Source organism: Aulonocara sp. 'chitande type north' Nkhata Bay, linkage group LG14 (assembly GCF_057382095.1).
Source record: "Aulonocara sp. 'chitande type north' Nkhata Bay isolate Kocher_YH1m ecotype deep benthic linkage group LG14, A_spYH_male_GT1.1, whole genome shotgun sequence".
NCBI lineage: Eukaryota > Metazoa > Chordata > Actinopteri > Cichliformes > Cichlidae > Aulonocara > Aulonocara sp. 'chitande type north' Nkhata Bay.
Window position 1 is genome coordinate 31,608,440 of NC_141357.1, and position 17,434 is coordinate 31,625,873.

At 39.2% G+C, this 17,434-nt stretch overlaps 1 protein-coding gene across 2 annotated transcripts in view; it reads left to right on the top strand.

Moving 5' to 3' along the window:
• Positions 1-17,434, top strand: part of nbeab (neurobeachin b) — a 215,970-nt gene that overhangs the window by 122,639 nt on the left and 75,897 nt on the right. For both annotated transcript variants that reach the window (XM_086262085.1, XM_086262086.1), the window contains exons 37-38: positions 3,326-3,492; positions 15,576-15,700. In XM_086262085.1, coding sequence (XP_086118211.1) covers positions 3,326-3,492; positions 15,576-15,700 — 292 coding nt within the window. The remainder of the gene's footprint in view (positions 1-3,325; positions 3,493-15,575; positions 15,701-17,434) is intronic.

The following is a 17,434-nucleotide window of genomic DNA, read 5'->3' on the forward strand; positions in this document are numbered from 1 at the left end:
TAATGCTACAGTGGGGCAGAAAAGTATTTAGTCAGCCACTGATTGTGCAAGTTCCCCCACTTAAAATGATGACAGAGGTCAGTAATTTGCACCAGAGGTACACTTCAACTGTGAGAGACAGAATGTGAAAAAAAAATCCATGAATCCACATGGTAGGATTTGTAAAGAATTTATTTGTAAATCAGGGTGGAAAATAAGTATTTGGTCAATAACAAAAATACAACTCAATACTTTGTAACATAACCTTTGTTGGCAATAACAGAGGTCAAACGTTTACTATAGGTCTTTACCAGGTTTGCACACACAGTAGCTGGTATTTTGGCCCATTCCTCCATGCAGATCTTCTCGAGAGCAGTGATGTTTTGGGGCTGTCGCCGAGCAACACGGACTTTCAACTCCCGCCACAGATTTTCTATGGGGTTGAGGTCTGGAGACTGGCTAGGCCACTCCAGGACTTTCAAATGCTTCTTACCGGAGCCACTCCTTTGTTGCCCGGGCGGTGTGTTTTGGATCATTGTCATGTTGGAAGACCCAGCCTCGTTTCATCTTCAAAGTTCTCACTGATGGAAGGAGGTTTTGGCTCAAAATCTCACGATACATGGCCCCATTCATTCTGTCCTTAACACGGATCAGTCGTCCTGTCCCCTTGGCAGAGAAACAGCCCCATAGCATGATGTTTCCACCCCCATGCTTCACAGTAGGTATGGTGTTCTTGGGATGCAACTCAGTATTCTTCTTCCTCCAAACACGACGAGTTGAGTTTATACCAAAAAGTTCTACTTTGGTTTCATCTGACCACATGACATTCTCCCAATCCTCTGCTGTATCATCCATGTGCTCTCTGGCAAACTTCAGACGGGCCTGGACATGCACTGGCTTCAGCAGCGGAACACGTCTGGCACTGCGGGATTTGATTCCCTGCCGTTGTAGTGTGTTACTGATGGTGACCTTTGTTACTTTGGTCCCAGCTCTCTGCAGGTCATTCACCAGGTCCCCCCGTGTGGTTCTGGGATCTTTGCTCACCGTTCTCATGATCATTTTGACCCCACGGGATGAGATCTTGCGTGGAGCCCCAGATCGAGGGATAAATAGCAAAATGCACAATATACACAATATAGAGTTTAAATGTAAATTAAAAATATAAAAATGTAAAAAGCATTGGTCAACAGAAAGCTTGTTTACACAGTAAAGTTTTTAACTGTTTTTTAAAGGATTCCACAGAGTCAACCAAACGTTGTCTCTGAGGAGTGTTTCCAACATCGTGTTGAATGTTTGCCACAAAGAATTAAAGCATTTCATAAAGCAAAAGCAAGTACTAGAAAGTTGCAAGTTGTGTAGTGGTTTACACATTCATTTAAAAAGCAAAAACATCTCCTGTTTTATCCCAGGAGGAGACACAGATCCCTTTGGGGTTTCTTATGGAAGGTTATCCAGTGTAAATATCTACCATATCAAACATGCAGAGCTAACTGCTGTTGTGAAAGAGTGAGCAGCTTTGATTTATGAATTATTTTTGCATCGTGTTGACATCATAGCTGAGAGAGGTGAGAAATGATAACCATTGAACTCAGATATCATTAGAATGCACAATATTCTCCGTGCTATATTACCCCGAACTAGACAACAAAAGTGGATGGATGGTTTGGTAGATATTACAAATCTGATTAATACACTTGTTTAATTTGGTATCATAATAAAAGTTTAATTCCTCATTAGTGAGGGTTTCAAATATTGTTGGGCTATCTTGGCGATACCCACAGGGTTGGGGTCGCAGTAATTGTGAGATAGACTAGAGTAGAAAACAAAACTGAGAGTTAAATAGGACATAAACCGTAGTTTTCAGGTTTTTGGTCTTCTGATTTTAAATTGTAACACCACCTGCTTACTTTAAAACAAAAATATTTAAAACAGCAACATTACAACTTTATAATAGCCCAAAATACACTGTACTGCATTTTTTAACTATTCACAAAGTTTTATAATCATGCGATTATCGCAACGACAGTTGTTATGAAGTATTACCAGTCTGACTGTTCAAAATCAAAATGTGTGTTTGCTATCGAACAAAACCACACACACACAATTCCGCCAGCTCTGTTAACAGCTTGTACATATGAGTAGTGATGAGTTTCTTATCTGGGAGAAGCAGCCATCCTCAAACAGCTGCTTGATATACAGTTCTTGAGGATCCTTGACCCACTAGATAAACTGGAAGAGACTGTTAGATATGCAATGTCAGGAGAAGGGGGAAGTGTACCTGGCCCCATCCGTTCTGTCTGCCAACTCCAGACAGCCTACACTTTTCATCTAGGCCTGACATTACTTTATTACCCACTCTTCAAGATTGAAGATTCAGGACGCAGATAAGACAGTTTTACAATTAAGTTGGTGTCAGGAAGACGCGTCATATGCTTTAAGTGATAAATAATGTTTGATATTTGTCACGGCGTCACGTTGTAATGTGAGGTGACGGGCGGAGATTGAGTTATCCGCTTTATGAGGTATATGTTGAAGTATAATATCTGACAGAATTCAAATTTTAAAGCAGGAAATTCAATTAACTTCCAGCTTCTGTTAGCAAATTAGATTGCGAATATTAGCAAGAGTTCCCCTCAGGGTGGCCTAGTGAGACAGAGTCGCATGTGCTCCTCTAGTTTACATTTAGCTACCTGGTGCGCTTCTGTTGCGCTGACTTCAGGAAAAAGGTTTATAAGTAAAGCTGCAAATTTTACACATTGTATTTTATTTAAACATTCTGACAAGTAGATTTTTTTTATATTTATGATTTGAATTATATAAAACAATATGTTCTTACACATTCTTACAGTTTGTTTTAGAAGATAACTGCAAATCTTCACATTTTAACCCATTGCTATACCAGCGGACAGCATAAACATTTTATTGATATAATGGCATTGTAGCTTTGTAAACCCTGACAGGCTATATTCTTCTCCCCTAATAGCGCCATCCAAAGCTACCTAACAGGAAGCCTCATCTGTCCACAGTTAGGCAATGGACTGCCTTCATGTGCTTGCAGTGATTTAGTGCCCTCCTCCAAGGGAGTAGAAATATATCTCTCAGCTGTCCACTAATATCTTTATGCACTCAAGTGTGTTGAATGAAGCTATAACATTCTTCAGCGTGACAAATGCTCCATTAGAGTGTATATATTATTCTGACTTTATTCAAGTAAGACATTCTCAAATGCTATTAGAACAATGTCCAGCATTAAATTTGATGGTAGATACTGTACCTAAATATATAAATACAGAATGAGATTAACACATTTTGTTTCTTTCTTCTCTTTTCTTAAATCTGAAATTAGTCAAACTGTGCTCAGTATGCTGCTGACAGAAAAGAGGAAGAGAAGATGTGTGACCACCTGATTTGCGCCGCTAAGCACAGAGACCATGTAACAGCCAACCAGTTAAAGCAGAAAATCGTCAACATCCTCACCAACAAGCATGGTGCCTGGGGCACGCTGGCCCAGAGGTAGGTCCCCACACTTGAACAAGTTTAACTGCAGACCTACAGGGGTGGTGTTAAGACTTCAAGATAAACTATAGCCACTCAATGTTAGGTACAACCTACAGGACAAAAGTTACCTGTTCACAGTACTCTGCAGTCAGAGGATAGGGCCACCAGTTAATGTCATTTTCCCAGGATCCGATAGGGTCAGCAATCAGGTCAGCAAATGCAATTACAGTGCCGAGTGGCTTAATCCTCTGGGGACAGCTGATTGGCCAGTCATCTAACATACCAGGGTGGAAGACGGGGGTTGGGGTGTTTCTGCAGCATTGTCCAGGCATTCATTGACCCTCTCAGTAACACAGCCCAGCACCTGGTGGTAGTTGCAGCCTTCCCCATGGGCCCTGTTAAAACAACCACCAGCTCTCCCACTCTGCTGCTTACTTTTCACTATCATCCACATGGTCCCATGGATGCAGGGCTGGTTAGAAGCATTGACAGCTAGTTATTTTAGACAAACAAAGGAGTCACAGCAAGCTGTTTTGTTTTCTTCTGGGCTTATGGCTGGGAATTACAGATATGACAAAAAGCATGCAGTTTTTTATAATAGCAGAACTATGAGCAATGACTTGGTGCAGGGAAAGCCTCAGGCAGTTTGAGTTAAATATCCACATCACATTATACAGGCCAGTTGTAGAAATGCACAGTAGTAGTAAATTTGTTCACATAAAATGAATTCACAAACCGCAGCTGCTTATTTGCCAAATTTTTGCATCTTTGCTGAAACAGTAGCTTTAAGTTTGTTATTACGTTTTAACGATACAGTGCAGATGTTCGACTGGGTTTGCTGAGCGTGAATTTGTTTCAGATCTTAAACCAGGTTTCCTCATAATATGAAAAAATGTTTTACTAATTTTTATAGCTTTATTTTATGTTTTTAATGTTTCGAGCATTTTCCATCAAAATCAGTAGATGTTCTAAGCAGCTAAATGTGTTCTTTATCCTTCTACTCACGGAACATTGTGTGCAGTAGCCAGTCTAATTTTATCAAATGCATGTATATTGACATCACATGCTGCAATTTCCCGTTGACACTTGGATTTGTTAGAGGCAATAATGTATTGCAATTGCTTCCAGAACAATGGCAGAAAAACTGACCTTATCCAAACACTGTGTTTAATATTATGTTAATATTTTGACCGTGACTGTGAGGATCTCAGGGTCCAAGTACAGATTTTCTTAAAACTGACTGAACCTTAACTACCCATGGAAATCTATTGGACTGAATTCTGGGCTCTTGTTCAAATATTTATGGAGCTTCTCTCAGAGGCATAGCATTTGCATTGAAACAAAAGGTTATTGAGCGTGGGTGCATTGTAAATGATACCGCAAAACTTCCAACAAATTCAAATTTAATGGTAACCCGCTGGTGAAGAAAAATGATGCAATATGCTCACAAGCTCAAGGCAGTGTTGCAGTTCAGCAGCTCAGTCTTATTCAATGCTACATTAACTTTCCCATTTATGCTTCTCTTGTAAAATATAAAGCCCTCAAGCATTTTGAGGTGGCTGTCTGTTTTGTGTGTGTGTGTGTGTGTGTGTGTGTGTGTGTGTGTGTGAACCTTTAGTTAGTAATGTTTGTTTTTACCGTCTTGCACAGAGATTGCTTTGCCTTTAACTCCCAAGTTCTGCCTGGGGACATGCCAAGGGATATTTATCATTAGTGTAGGATATATTATAAACAAAATTATTCATAGGAAGGCAGTAGTCAGACTACTGACACTTTTCTTTGTTTAGTGTTTTTTTTTTTTTCTTTTTTTTAAACCGCATGTTTGCAGCTTTGCTCATTAGATGCCCAAGTATTAGATTTCTCTGTTTTTGAATTCCTGGTATCTGCAGCCAGTTGATTTTAAGTTGTTGGTTCACATTAGAGCAAACAGTTTTAGGAAATTGTGTTGTAGCACCAACAGCAAGAGCGGTAAATAAGGAAATGATCTGTACACGGCGTTAAAACAGCTGCTCTACAGTCATATGATCTGCCTGAAAAATACGCAGATCAGACCCTATGGTGGCCCGTTGGATCCATACTATATGCTTGCTTGATGATGAATGTCCCTCTGTATGGAGTCAGCATAGAAAAATCAATAGTCCTCAAATTGAAACAGTATAGGGTTGTATTGATCCGCTGTGCTAAATCAAAATGAGGAGGCTTTGATACATCTCTCCAAGACAGCTCCCTGTGCAGTAATGACACCCTATCAATTTTAGCTTTACACTGATAAATCAAGTTGAAAATTGGATGTCAGAGTTTTTTCCAGGGAGAGAGTGATTTTCCCTGCCCTCTGGTCCCCTCTGCTGTTGACCTCTGAACCCTGCCAGTGGATTATAAAGTTCAGGCTCGTCTAAAGTGAAAGTAGATGTCAAGGCGATGCTGATGAATTCATTGAAGACTAATGTCCAGCACTTTTGCAGCACGGGACTACCGTACTGTGACAGCACAATAAATTCTCTCGACAAAGTTAAACTGCAACTTTATTTTATGCAACAAAAGTCTTTTTGAATACACCGTTAGAGTAAAAAAGGCAGCTTAATGGTGTATTTGTTCATTTTCTTTTTTTATTTTTATATGCGTTATTGTTTTATATTTTGTTATATATTTAAAGGTCTAATTTTAATATTGCATTACATTAACACACACACACGTACCTTTAAACACTTGAAAATTCATTGGATTTCATGCACTGATACTAACTGTTTCGACACAGCCAACCTAACACAAATGTAAAAGGGAGCTGAAGCATACAAGCTTCTCTTTGTTCCCATGCGGGCGTCTGAGTTCAGTAGCATCACTGACAGCTGACGGAGGAGCCTCTGCTGGCCTCCACAGCAGACCTTAACCTTACCTGACTAGTCTATTGATTGTCAACATTTCTTCTGTATAATTACTTTTTTGTAGCAGAGGAGCAAAAGGAAAATGGCGGCATATATTGATCTGTTTCGAGGCAGTGAAACAGCCGTTTCCCTTGACTAACAGTGAGTTTCATCTCTGGCACGTGATGAATGGTAACAATCTGCCCGTGGATAATAACTTTGTGATGGAATGAACCTTTTTACTCACAATGTGCCCGCAGTATTTGGTCCTTCCTGAAAGGGGTTATCAATTCTAATAGAATTCTACTACCACAGTGGGGGTGTGAGCACCTTCAGAGATCCTTAAAGCCTTGCAAGGGTTGAGGTCTGATGATCCCTTTGGGGCAGAAAACAAAAGTCAAGGTCCCCAATTGAGCCTGACAGTAAAAACAAAATTTAATCTGGCAACATACTGGATATAATTCAAAGACACGTTTATACTTGACGTCCAGAGCAGCAAAACGTGTATGATCCTACATTCTTGTGATTAATCTGAAGTACTCTGTTAAATATTGTAAAATCAAAAGGGGAATCTTAGAAGCTGCTATAAAATTAATTCACCTCTAAGGGCTTTTTTTCTGTTCACATGCACACTTTAGATGTTTATCTCCCATCCACTCTACCAAAGCGGTTTCTGCTCTTCCTTATTTTTTTAATCTACTATGTACATCAATAAAATGCAGCTCTGTTTAAGACAGCCTCTAAGTGAGGGTGCATTTTATAATCTTCATTAATTTGATCTTATTGAAAACATGATGCTTCTTTGTTCTCGCTCGCTTCTATCCTCTCTTTTTCACATTCGTTCTTGACCTACACCAGGCTCTCTTCCCTTGGGGCCCTCTTAACCTTGTACGCTGTGCTAATTATCTCTGGAAAGAGGCCCATTCACGCAATCATCAATTTCAGTGGGCGTTGAAATTGAGCTGGGCATTGCTTGACTGTGCCACATTTCCAGTGAAAGATAGGTTCCGGAAAGCTGGCGATCCAGGGGAGCTCACCAACAGCACAATGTGGCTCCTCATCCCTCGTATGTCTGTCTTCATTATGCCAGATGACCTGGAGTTAATCTTGTTGCCGCTGTGTCCTTTTGTCTTTGTCCAATAACGTTCTTCAGTGTGTTTCCATTCTATCTCTTAATCAACAAAAGAAAAGTCATATCCAGTAACCCGAAGCATTTCGATCTCAGCTTCGTAACCTAAAGTCTGCGGCAGTCTTGAGAACAGCGATGAAAAGCTATGGTGAAATTAAAGAGATGAAAGTATTGTGTGCCATTTGCAGCCCTTTGTGATAATCTAATCATGATGTTGGCCATACAGTCACTTAACACTTGGCATTCGAGAGACACATGATCAGACTTGGTGTGTTTTTATAGAGGAAATTACTCTGTATTTTTTTCCTTACTTTATAGTTTACTTTGAACGCAACGGGCTCATCACCATATGGTTGCCAGTCACAACTTTCATGCACAGGGTGCTTTTTTGTGTCTTTTTAGTTTTTTAATCTAACAGCAGAATGTTGGTGAATGCTGCATAAAAATCCCCAAAAAGAAGAAGAATGTGCTGGTTGACAGAAGATGTTTTCACATTTTTTCGCTTTGGTTTGCAGCCTCTGCAGGCTGCCCGATGGCTTTCATGGCGTGTGAGGTCCCTGTCATTACAGTGCCACATGTCTGGTTGTCATTTTAATGTACACAAAGGATAGGTTTCAATAAATCAGTGTTAAATGGGCGAACGAGAACTGACTACTATGGCAGAAATTACTGGTTGAGCAGCTAGATAACAAGTGAACTATTTATTACTGTCTCCTTATTTTACTTTAGCTCAATTTTTACCTTAACTGAGACATTTCAAACACGTTCCTCGTGCACTTTTTAGTTCACACTTTTTAGATCACATAGTCAGAGCCTGTTAGGTTGGCAAACAGAAAAAGAAAAGACCACTTGTCCTCAGAATTACACTAAAAACTGGTGTGTTTTCAGTGTCCGTGTGTGTGTGTGAGACAGAAACCAGTCGCTGCTCCTTTGAATAGAATTGTCTGTGATTACTGGCATTTATTATAATTACCCCCTACTCATGTCACCAATGGAAGCTTTTTAAAAGGAGTATAATGGTGTTTTATTGAATCAGCATGTCCCTGTCCTTCCTCCCGACTGCCTCACACAAATCCCCTCTGAGCATAAATAGAATAAAAAGAAAATCTTTAACCATGAGAAACTCATCTGTCTGCAATCGAGCGCTGTGCAAGTTTTATGAGCCATTCTGTTTTAAATGGCTTGAAAAACATGAAGTTAATTATTGCTTTTGACAACAGATCACTGTGGTCACTTATCTCTAAGGCATTATACATTTTATTACATTTACAGATGTGAAGTTACAGAGAAATAGGTGCATATTTCAGTTAGTGTTGAGGACTCTTAAGTAGCTGGCCTGTAACGTGTTAGGCCATTGCTCCAAAAAAGATGCATTGCATCTCAAAGGCTATAGATGGATGCTGACATTTTAGTTCGACAGTTGGATCCATAAATATTTGGACAGAGATAACTTTTTTCTAATTTTGGTTCTGCACGTTGTCACAATTGATTTTAAATGAAACAACTCAGATGCAGTTGAAGTGCAGACTTTTATTTTAGTGGGTTGAACAAAAAGATTGCCTAATATGTGAGGAACTAAAGCTTTCTCTTTTTAACACATTTCAGGTGCTGAAAAAGTAACATGACAAATTAAATAACTGAAAATAAAATGTTCATTTCTACTACTTAGTTGAAAACCCTTTGCTGGCATTGACAGCCGGAAGTCAAGGACGTCACCAGATGCTGGTGATTCTTCCTTTTTAATGCTCATCCAGGCCTTAACTGCAGCGACTTTCAGTTGTTGGTTTTTTGTGGGACTTTCTGTCCAAAGATTAGTCTTCAACAAATGAAATGCTCAGTTCAGTTAAGACCAGGTGATTGACTTTGACATTCAAGAATATTCCACTTCTTTGCTTTAATAAACTCCTTGGTTGCTTTGGCTCTGTTTTTTGGGTCATTGTCCATCTGTATTATGATACACCTTCCAATCAATTTGACTGCAATTGGCTGGATTTGAACAGACAGTATGTCTCTGAACACCTCAGAATTCAACTGGCTGCTTCTGTCCTGTGTCACATCATCAATAAACACTAGTGTCCCAGTGCCATTGGCAGCCATGCACACCCAAGCCATCACACTTCCTCCACTGTTTTTCAGATGATGTAGTAATCTTTCTTTTTTAGATTTTTTTTTTTTTTTTTTTTTTTTTAGCAATGTCCAATCTAGTCTTTCTATTCTTGAGGCTTATGAGTGGCTTGCACCTTGCAGTGAACCTCTATATTTACTTTTATGTAGTCTTCTCTTTATGGTAGACTTCAATATCAACACACTTACATCCTGGAGAGTTTTGTTCACGTGGCTGGTTGTTGTGAAGGGGTTTCTCATCACCATGGAAGTGATTCTGCGATCATCCACCACTGTTGTCTTCCATGGACGTCCAGGCCTTTTTGCGTTGCCGAGTTCACCCGTCCTTTCTTTCTTTCTCAGGATGATTTTGCCGCTCCTAATATCGTAGCAACTTCTCTGATTTTTTTTTTCTGTTTTCACAGCTTAACCCTTTCATGCATGAATTATCAATTGGTATTTCTTTTTCTTAAGTATTTTTATTAATCTTTAGGCAGTAAAAAATATTTTTGAACTTTATTTTTTTAAACGTACTTTTCAAAAAGTTTTTTACATGTCCACTTAGGTGGACAACTGACTGACCAGGGGGTGGCAAGTATACCATCAACACTGACACAAATACAAGAAAACAGTCTTTGAATAGCTGTCCACTGTAGTGACCACTATACATGTAAGGGCTAAGGGTGGCTTGTTTCACGCACATGAGAGCTCCTTTAACTGCATATTGTCTGTTCACAACAAAATCTTCCAAATGCAAGCACCACACCTCAAATCAACTGGCCTGTTATCTGCTCAATTGACAATGACATAATGAAGGAACTGCCCACACCTGCCCATGAGTTACCTTTGAGTCGATTGTCCAATTATTTTTGGTCCCTTGAAAACAAGAGGGTGGTACATGTTAAAGAGCTGAGACGCCTAAACTCGTCATCCAGTTTAAATGTGGATACCCTCAAATGAAAGCTGAGAGTCTACACATGTCCATGTCTGTTATATAACAGTAATTGGACTTACTGTAATTGTTTTAGTAAACAGATAAAAAAAACTTGGGGTTAATGTCCAAATATATATGGACCTAACTGTATATCCCTATATAGAATTTTGCAACTTAAGTGTGTGTGAAAATTCCCATTTGACAATTTTAAAGTTTCAGTTTTCATCAATTATCTACCTTATAAAGAACCTATAGATGCAAGTCATGAAAATATTGTTTGATTATGAAATAGCGGTAGAAACCACAAAGCAACTCAAAATATGACCCATTTAGTTAATCATTAATCATTAGTTGGTATTAATCTCTGGCTCTCATTCAGTTTTTTTTTTGTCCTTTTTTTGTCCTGTCTCCTCACCCCAACGGCAGACGACTGCCCCTACCAGAGCATAGTTCTGCTGAAGGTTTCTTCCTTTTAAAAGGGAGTTTTTCCTTCCCACTGTCGCCAAAGTGCTTGCTCATAAGGGGGTCATATGATTGTTGGGTTTTTCTCTGTATGTATCATAGTAGGGTCTACCTTACAATATAAAGCCCCTTGAGGCGACTTGGATTGGGTAAAATTGGGTTGAACAGAATCGAACTGAACTGAAGTTTTCCAATGTGTTGCCCAGAAGAATGACAATTTCCTAACACAGCATTTTGCCACATTGGTTTGTCAGTTTATGTACACTATCATTATTATTTCTTACGTTTTATAGATGTTTGTTATGTTTTCTAGATGACTTTCCTCTCCTTCTGCTTTTATGGCTCTCTGAATGTCTTTTTCTGTATTGCCAGTCAGTTTATGGTCGCTTTTCCCTTCATTCCTTTGATAAGCTTTACAACAATGAGTCATGAAGTAGTGATGCAAATTTGTGGCAAAATCCACTGACTGTGCCTGTCTGTTTTAATGCAAATACTAGTATTTGGTGTCAATTTGTCTGTAATTGCCAGAGGAAGTGATACATTATATTGCTGTATCAATGTTTTTGCCTTATTCCTGTAACTGTATTATAGGTAAATATTTGGATATTTGTATTTTTGGATAGCTCTTTAAGTTCGACAAACAAGTGTCTTCTGTTGTTAAATCTTGCTTCCATCAATTGCGTCTTATTAGCAAGGCCAGACACTATGTTCTGCATAGGGACCTTGGAAAGATTATCCACGCCTTTTGACATCTAGGTTGGATTATTGTAACTCACTTTACTTCGGTCTTAACTCTACTCTTATCCATAGACTCCAAATTGTTCAGAATCCGGCTGCTCGTCTCCTTACTGGTAGTGGGCGGCGTGTCTCTATTACCCCTGTCCTTGCTGATCTGCATTGGCTTCCCATTAAGTATCGCTTTAAATTCAAAATCCTGCTGCTTACCTTCCAAATTATTAACAATATAGCGCCAAGCTACCTCATTGAGCTGCTTAAATTATACACCCCTACTAGAGCACTAAGATCATCTTCCCAGTCACTCTTGGTACTGCCGAGATCCCGGCTGAAGACTACAGGTGACCGAGCGTTTGCCTTGGCTGCACCAGATTTATGGAATAACCTCCCCATCGCTATACGCGAGTCTGATTCTATCCATTCCTTCAAATCGCGGTTAAAACCCCACTTATTTAGCCTCGCCTTTTCTACTAGTTAACGCTTGCTTGTTAGTTAGCTTAATGTTTATTCTTATCTTCGGCTTATTCTTAATTACTTTTAATCATTAAAAAAAAATTTTTTATCCTTTACACTTAGTTTTCTTTTATGCTTTTATATGCAATTCTTTTGCTTTTGTGTTTTTAATGCCATTCAACCTGCTAGCATGTTTTGGTACCTTGCCATAGCCCTCATCCTTCCCTGTTACTTCATCCTACTCTCTTGCATGTTAAGCACTTTGGTACACCACTGGTTTTTAAATGTGCAATATAAATAGTTTGTTGTTGTTGTTGTTGTTTACAGAAATGTGTTACTTTTCAATGTGTTAATCCATCACTTACATAGTTTTATTACATTTAAGATGATTTTAATTGCCTGGCACAGTTTCACCTTTTTAATAAACACTGATACTATTTGCCAAATAATCAGAAATATTTCAGGAAACTATGGAGTTTTTGCTGTCCTTTTATAACCGCAACATAAAATAGATTTCACCCTCCAACCCAATGTAAGCCAAAATGTTTTGGAATGATATAATTTCCTAGAAACTGTTATTATTTTGAATTACGCCAGTTAGCTTTCTCTTTTCAACAACCTACGTTTCACGTATACTTAGGTGTTCATCTCAAAGACCTCAACACTGGCTCCCTGAGGAAAGATGCCCTTTAAATACATATTTGAAAGAGCAGAGAATAGACAATAGTCCTGTTACAAATTTATCTTACTGCACTTAGCAAGTCTGAAAGCGGCCATAAATAATGGTGTTCCAGTTTCCTGTAGGTTATCAGTGCTGGAAAATTAGCTTTTAAAATGCGGTTTGAAATCCATTTGGGTGATTGATGGGTGATGGGACTAATAAATTTTGCCAGTTTCTAGCGGCCGGCTCACAGCAATTCTTTATGGTTGTCATGAAGCCAGACACATTTGATGTGTCAAATAAGAAAGGTCTACAGCCATCCCTTAATGAATGATGTTGGATGGACAATTTGTTACTGAGACAACACACTATCTTTCTATTAATGATTCTGTAGCTGGATTTGTGTTTTATTACTTATATTAAAAATTGATTATCTGAATTTTTTAAAAAAATGAAGAGACTGGTGTTGATTGTTAGCTTTTGCAGCATATTAAACAGTAAAAATGTGTGCATACATTATCCAAGTGCACTTTTAAAATCTGCTATTCAGGCCCATGGATGAGGAAATTGCTGCATTTGGGGGGGAACAAACTCTCATTTCTTACAATGCTTTTAAGACATGGACGTGCTCTTTAGTGTTTCATTGCCATTTCCCTATTGGAGAGCTGCAGCTGGAAGCTCGATGCCATCAAACTGTGTATCCCCATCAGGATTGCAATCCTCCTGAGCAGTTTTTGGACCACCCTCAGAGAGGAGGTTCCTTCAGCACAGTACTTTGGCACAGTCCAAATCCGGTATAGCACTGACCACATAGTGTAGAATATCACAGTTCCTCCTCAAACAGCAGATTTAAACTGAAACCATCTGCACAGGCCGAAACAGGCAAGGAGACATAAAAAATGCCGGCGTCCAACTCATTAATCAGTTGATTGAGGTTTGGTTTGTTGTGTATTTTCTTGCTGTTAAAGACAAATGAAGATATTTTGGCTTGAAGTTGTACTCAAATAAGCAAACAAGCACTTTGTGTAAAATGCAGCAAATTTAGTTAATGCTGTTACAGGGAACTCTTCAAAGAGGCAGATTTATCCCCCACTGGCATCTGCTGTGTATTTGTACTAAGAATTAGGGGACATAATCTTCAACAGTAATCGCCCAGTTGCCTGCAGTGGATTTACATTTTTCACACTGTGTAATCTCGCATTTACAATATCATTTACGTGGGTGTCTCCTTTCCACCCACTGACATCTCTCTTTTCTTCAGTGAGGCTTTGGGGGAGATTGACAGGGGACAAGCTCAAGGCGTTCAGTGTTGCTTTGCATACAGCAGCTCATGATACTTTGCGCATACAACATGTGCACACACACACAGACACACACATATACACTCAGTTTTGATTGATACTTAACTGAAACTGAGCTCATGTTGCTGTCAGAGCCCGGCTAAGTCTCCTGAGCCTCTTGATTTCTGACACTGGTAGATATTATATTTATGGAGCAAGAAGGCTGTATTTTGTGATGTGATCCCCTCTAACACTTTAATCTGTTTAGACTCCCTCAGTACTGTAGCAGGGAAGGGGGCAGAAACTATACAATGAAATAGACGGTTGCCTGCCAGGGTCTTACTGTATCCAGCACACACAGGAAAATCTCAGCTTGCATTTGAACACTCAATATCCCGTCCAAGGTTTTATTTTGAGATTTGAGCGCCTGTTTCTAGATTTATTCTGTTTCTAGATCTACAGATGCCCTGTATTTGTATAATAAATGAGCTCAAATGTTGAGGTACAGAAGTGTGCTGCCCTATTCGCACATAGTGTCATTGTTAAAGAGAACAAAACGAAGGAAAAATATGTTATTTCTTCACATTTGGTTAAAATTGGAATGGCTGATGTAAGGATTTCTCGTCTGTCAGCTAGAGTTGATGCAATTTTTTTCCTTCTCCTTGGTAAAGGTAAATTAAAGCAAGACTTGTCTTGCTGTATTCCCCTCTAAAGGAAACGTAAAGGCTTTGAAATAGCTCCAGCTAGCGTGCAGTTGGAACAAGCAGCACTTAGAAACCTAATGCTGGTTGTGGTGCTTAATGGTTTGCATTAGCTGCAAGCAATAAAATTATCCCAGGTCCTCACTAATGTTGAAATAATCATTTACAAAGATGGTTACCACATGCTGGAACTGTTTTCTTCTTTCTCTGTCTTTTTTTTTTTTTTTACCACCCTAATTCGCTGTTATTAATAATGAATAAAAATGCAATTTTCTATTGGGTTGCTCCAGGGCTCTGGGAATCATTTCAATGAATATTTCAGCACATTATTTTAATCATGGCTCCACATACTCAGGGAGGGGGCTTGTTTTATAGGCTCATGCCTCAACCGCCTCAAGACCCCGATCATTAAACTCCACGCTGTCTGCGTTGAGGTTCCTACCTTTGATTTACAAGACTTGTTAAAAAACATTGTAAAAAGGAGGCAAGCTGTGCCATTTATACTTGTAATTTGATGCTGTATTTGTTAATGGGAGTACTGGTGATTTATGCGTGCAGCGGCTGCTGCTGCTCCCTGCTCTTCTGATGCTATAGCATTAGCAGGACTAACATTAGTAGGTCGGTGCATGCAGTATGCAGAGGCCCAGCTTAATATGCCTTCTAACTATGGCCTGGTTTTTCTCCACAAGATGTTTTCCTCTGATAAGAACGTGGCTGGTGTAATCAGTTCATCATTGTTTGCTCTGTCTAACCTGCCTGTCCTTTGGTCTCCTCCATAGTCAGCTGCATGACTTCTGGCGTCTTGACTACTGGGAAGATGACCTGCGGCGAAGGCGGAGATTTGTCAGAAACCCATTTGGCTCCACCCACCTAGATGTCGTATGCAAGGAACTGCAAGAGTATGGTGAGTTTTTATGGGATGTGCATTTAAAAAAAGAAAGTTTTCATAATTAGGCGACTAAAAATTCACATCCAGCATTATCCCATTTCAATGCTTCAATGCTGCCATTAAAACATTTTTGAAAAAGGATTAAAGTTTAGCCTCCGCTTGTCCATATGGTTTAACATGTTGCTTAGCAGAAATTTTTATAGGTAACATTTTTTATGAGTCCTGTGAATTGAACATGACACATCCATTTTATTGCACTTTTTATTATCATTGCAACACATACTCTAGAGCAAATTGGCTCTCCCGCTTTATTATTTTCTTCTTCATGCCTCAAACCTTTCTCATTGACCGAGGCAGCCTTGCAGCATTGCCCACCACCTTTTGTCGGTTATTTCTTTATATCCTGCCACACTGACTTTTAAAAGCTACTCAGTACTGTTAAAATCCCTTGGCAATACTCTCCTGTCTGTAATTGAATAGCACCGCAGATGTTTAATGGCACAAGTTTGAATGTATTGAGGCTGAAATTAATAGAGTAAGACCCATTTTAACTTTATGGAAAACAGAAAGCAGGGAACTCTTTGTGGTCAGCGTAGCCTTGTTATAATGGTTGCAGACGCATGCATGATCATGACAATGTTCCCTGACCTCATTGTGCCTCAGTTTTGAGCTACTGAACAGACTGGTGGGTTGGGTTCGGGATGTCATCTGGCTACATTCAGCTCTTGCGCTATCATGGCTGCTGTAGTATGTACATCATGGCAACTCTGTACATGAAGATGAGCTGGTGTTTCAGTGGATGATGCTCCACCCATATAGAAATAGCATTTTTTTTTTATAGTGGTCCACTGTTACGTTCGATAAGTACAAACATGGCTTTTCAGCTTTTTATTGCTTCCATTGTAAGAAGGGCTCAAGTCAATTAATGTTAAATTAGTATTTTTTTAATCCACTTAAAAATATCAAAGAGCTTTTAAGAATCTTTGATGAAGAAATTGCATTGTGTTGCATCAATCCTGCCTACCAATAAATAAAGTGGCACTAAATGCTTAACAGATCAGAACATCCGCAATAAACTCTCCTCCCACTCACCTTCCACTCAACACTGACATTTACTGTATTTTGTTATTCATTTATTGTTCTTAAGATAACTTTAACTCAGTTCATATGAAAAAGAAAAAGAAAACAATATATCAGTTACAAACCAGACACATTTTTATTTGTCAAACTTCACTGTGCAGGTGCTCAAAGTATGCATTATCTCTGTATTAATCTAGGGTTTTTACCTTTATAATAAGCGCCTTAAGGCAACTGTTGTTGTAATTTGGCGCTATATAAATAATATTGAATTGAATTGAATTAGCTGCTTTACTGACTCAGGTAACACCTGTCATACTGTGAACTTTACTTGCTATTTACGTCATTCGTTCACCAGAATGTTTTGGAGCTTTCAGTTTTCTTTCTGCAATGTGACATTAGGACCTCAATGAGGTTGACGGAAGACTTGTTGAAGTCCTGCTGGCATGCGGTGGTTTTAATGAGCGGAATAATGTATAAACTTGTCAAGTGAAAGGGATCGCCTGCGGTCGGATGGCCCTCTTGCTCTCCATGAGAGGTGAGCTGCACTTTCAGGCTGTTTCCAGCAGTCTTTGATGTGGTTGCGCAGTTGAGGCCATTTTTTTGTTATGAGTTAAAATGAGAAACCTTTTGTTCTTTGTTACAGCTTCAGCAGGGTTTTTTTTGGCAGTG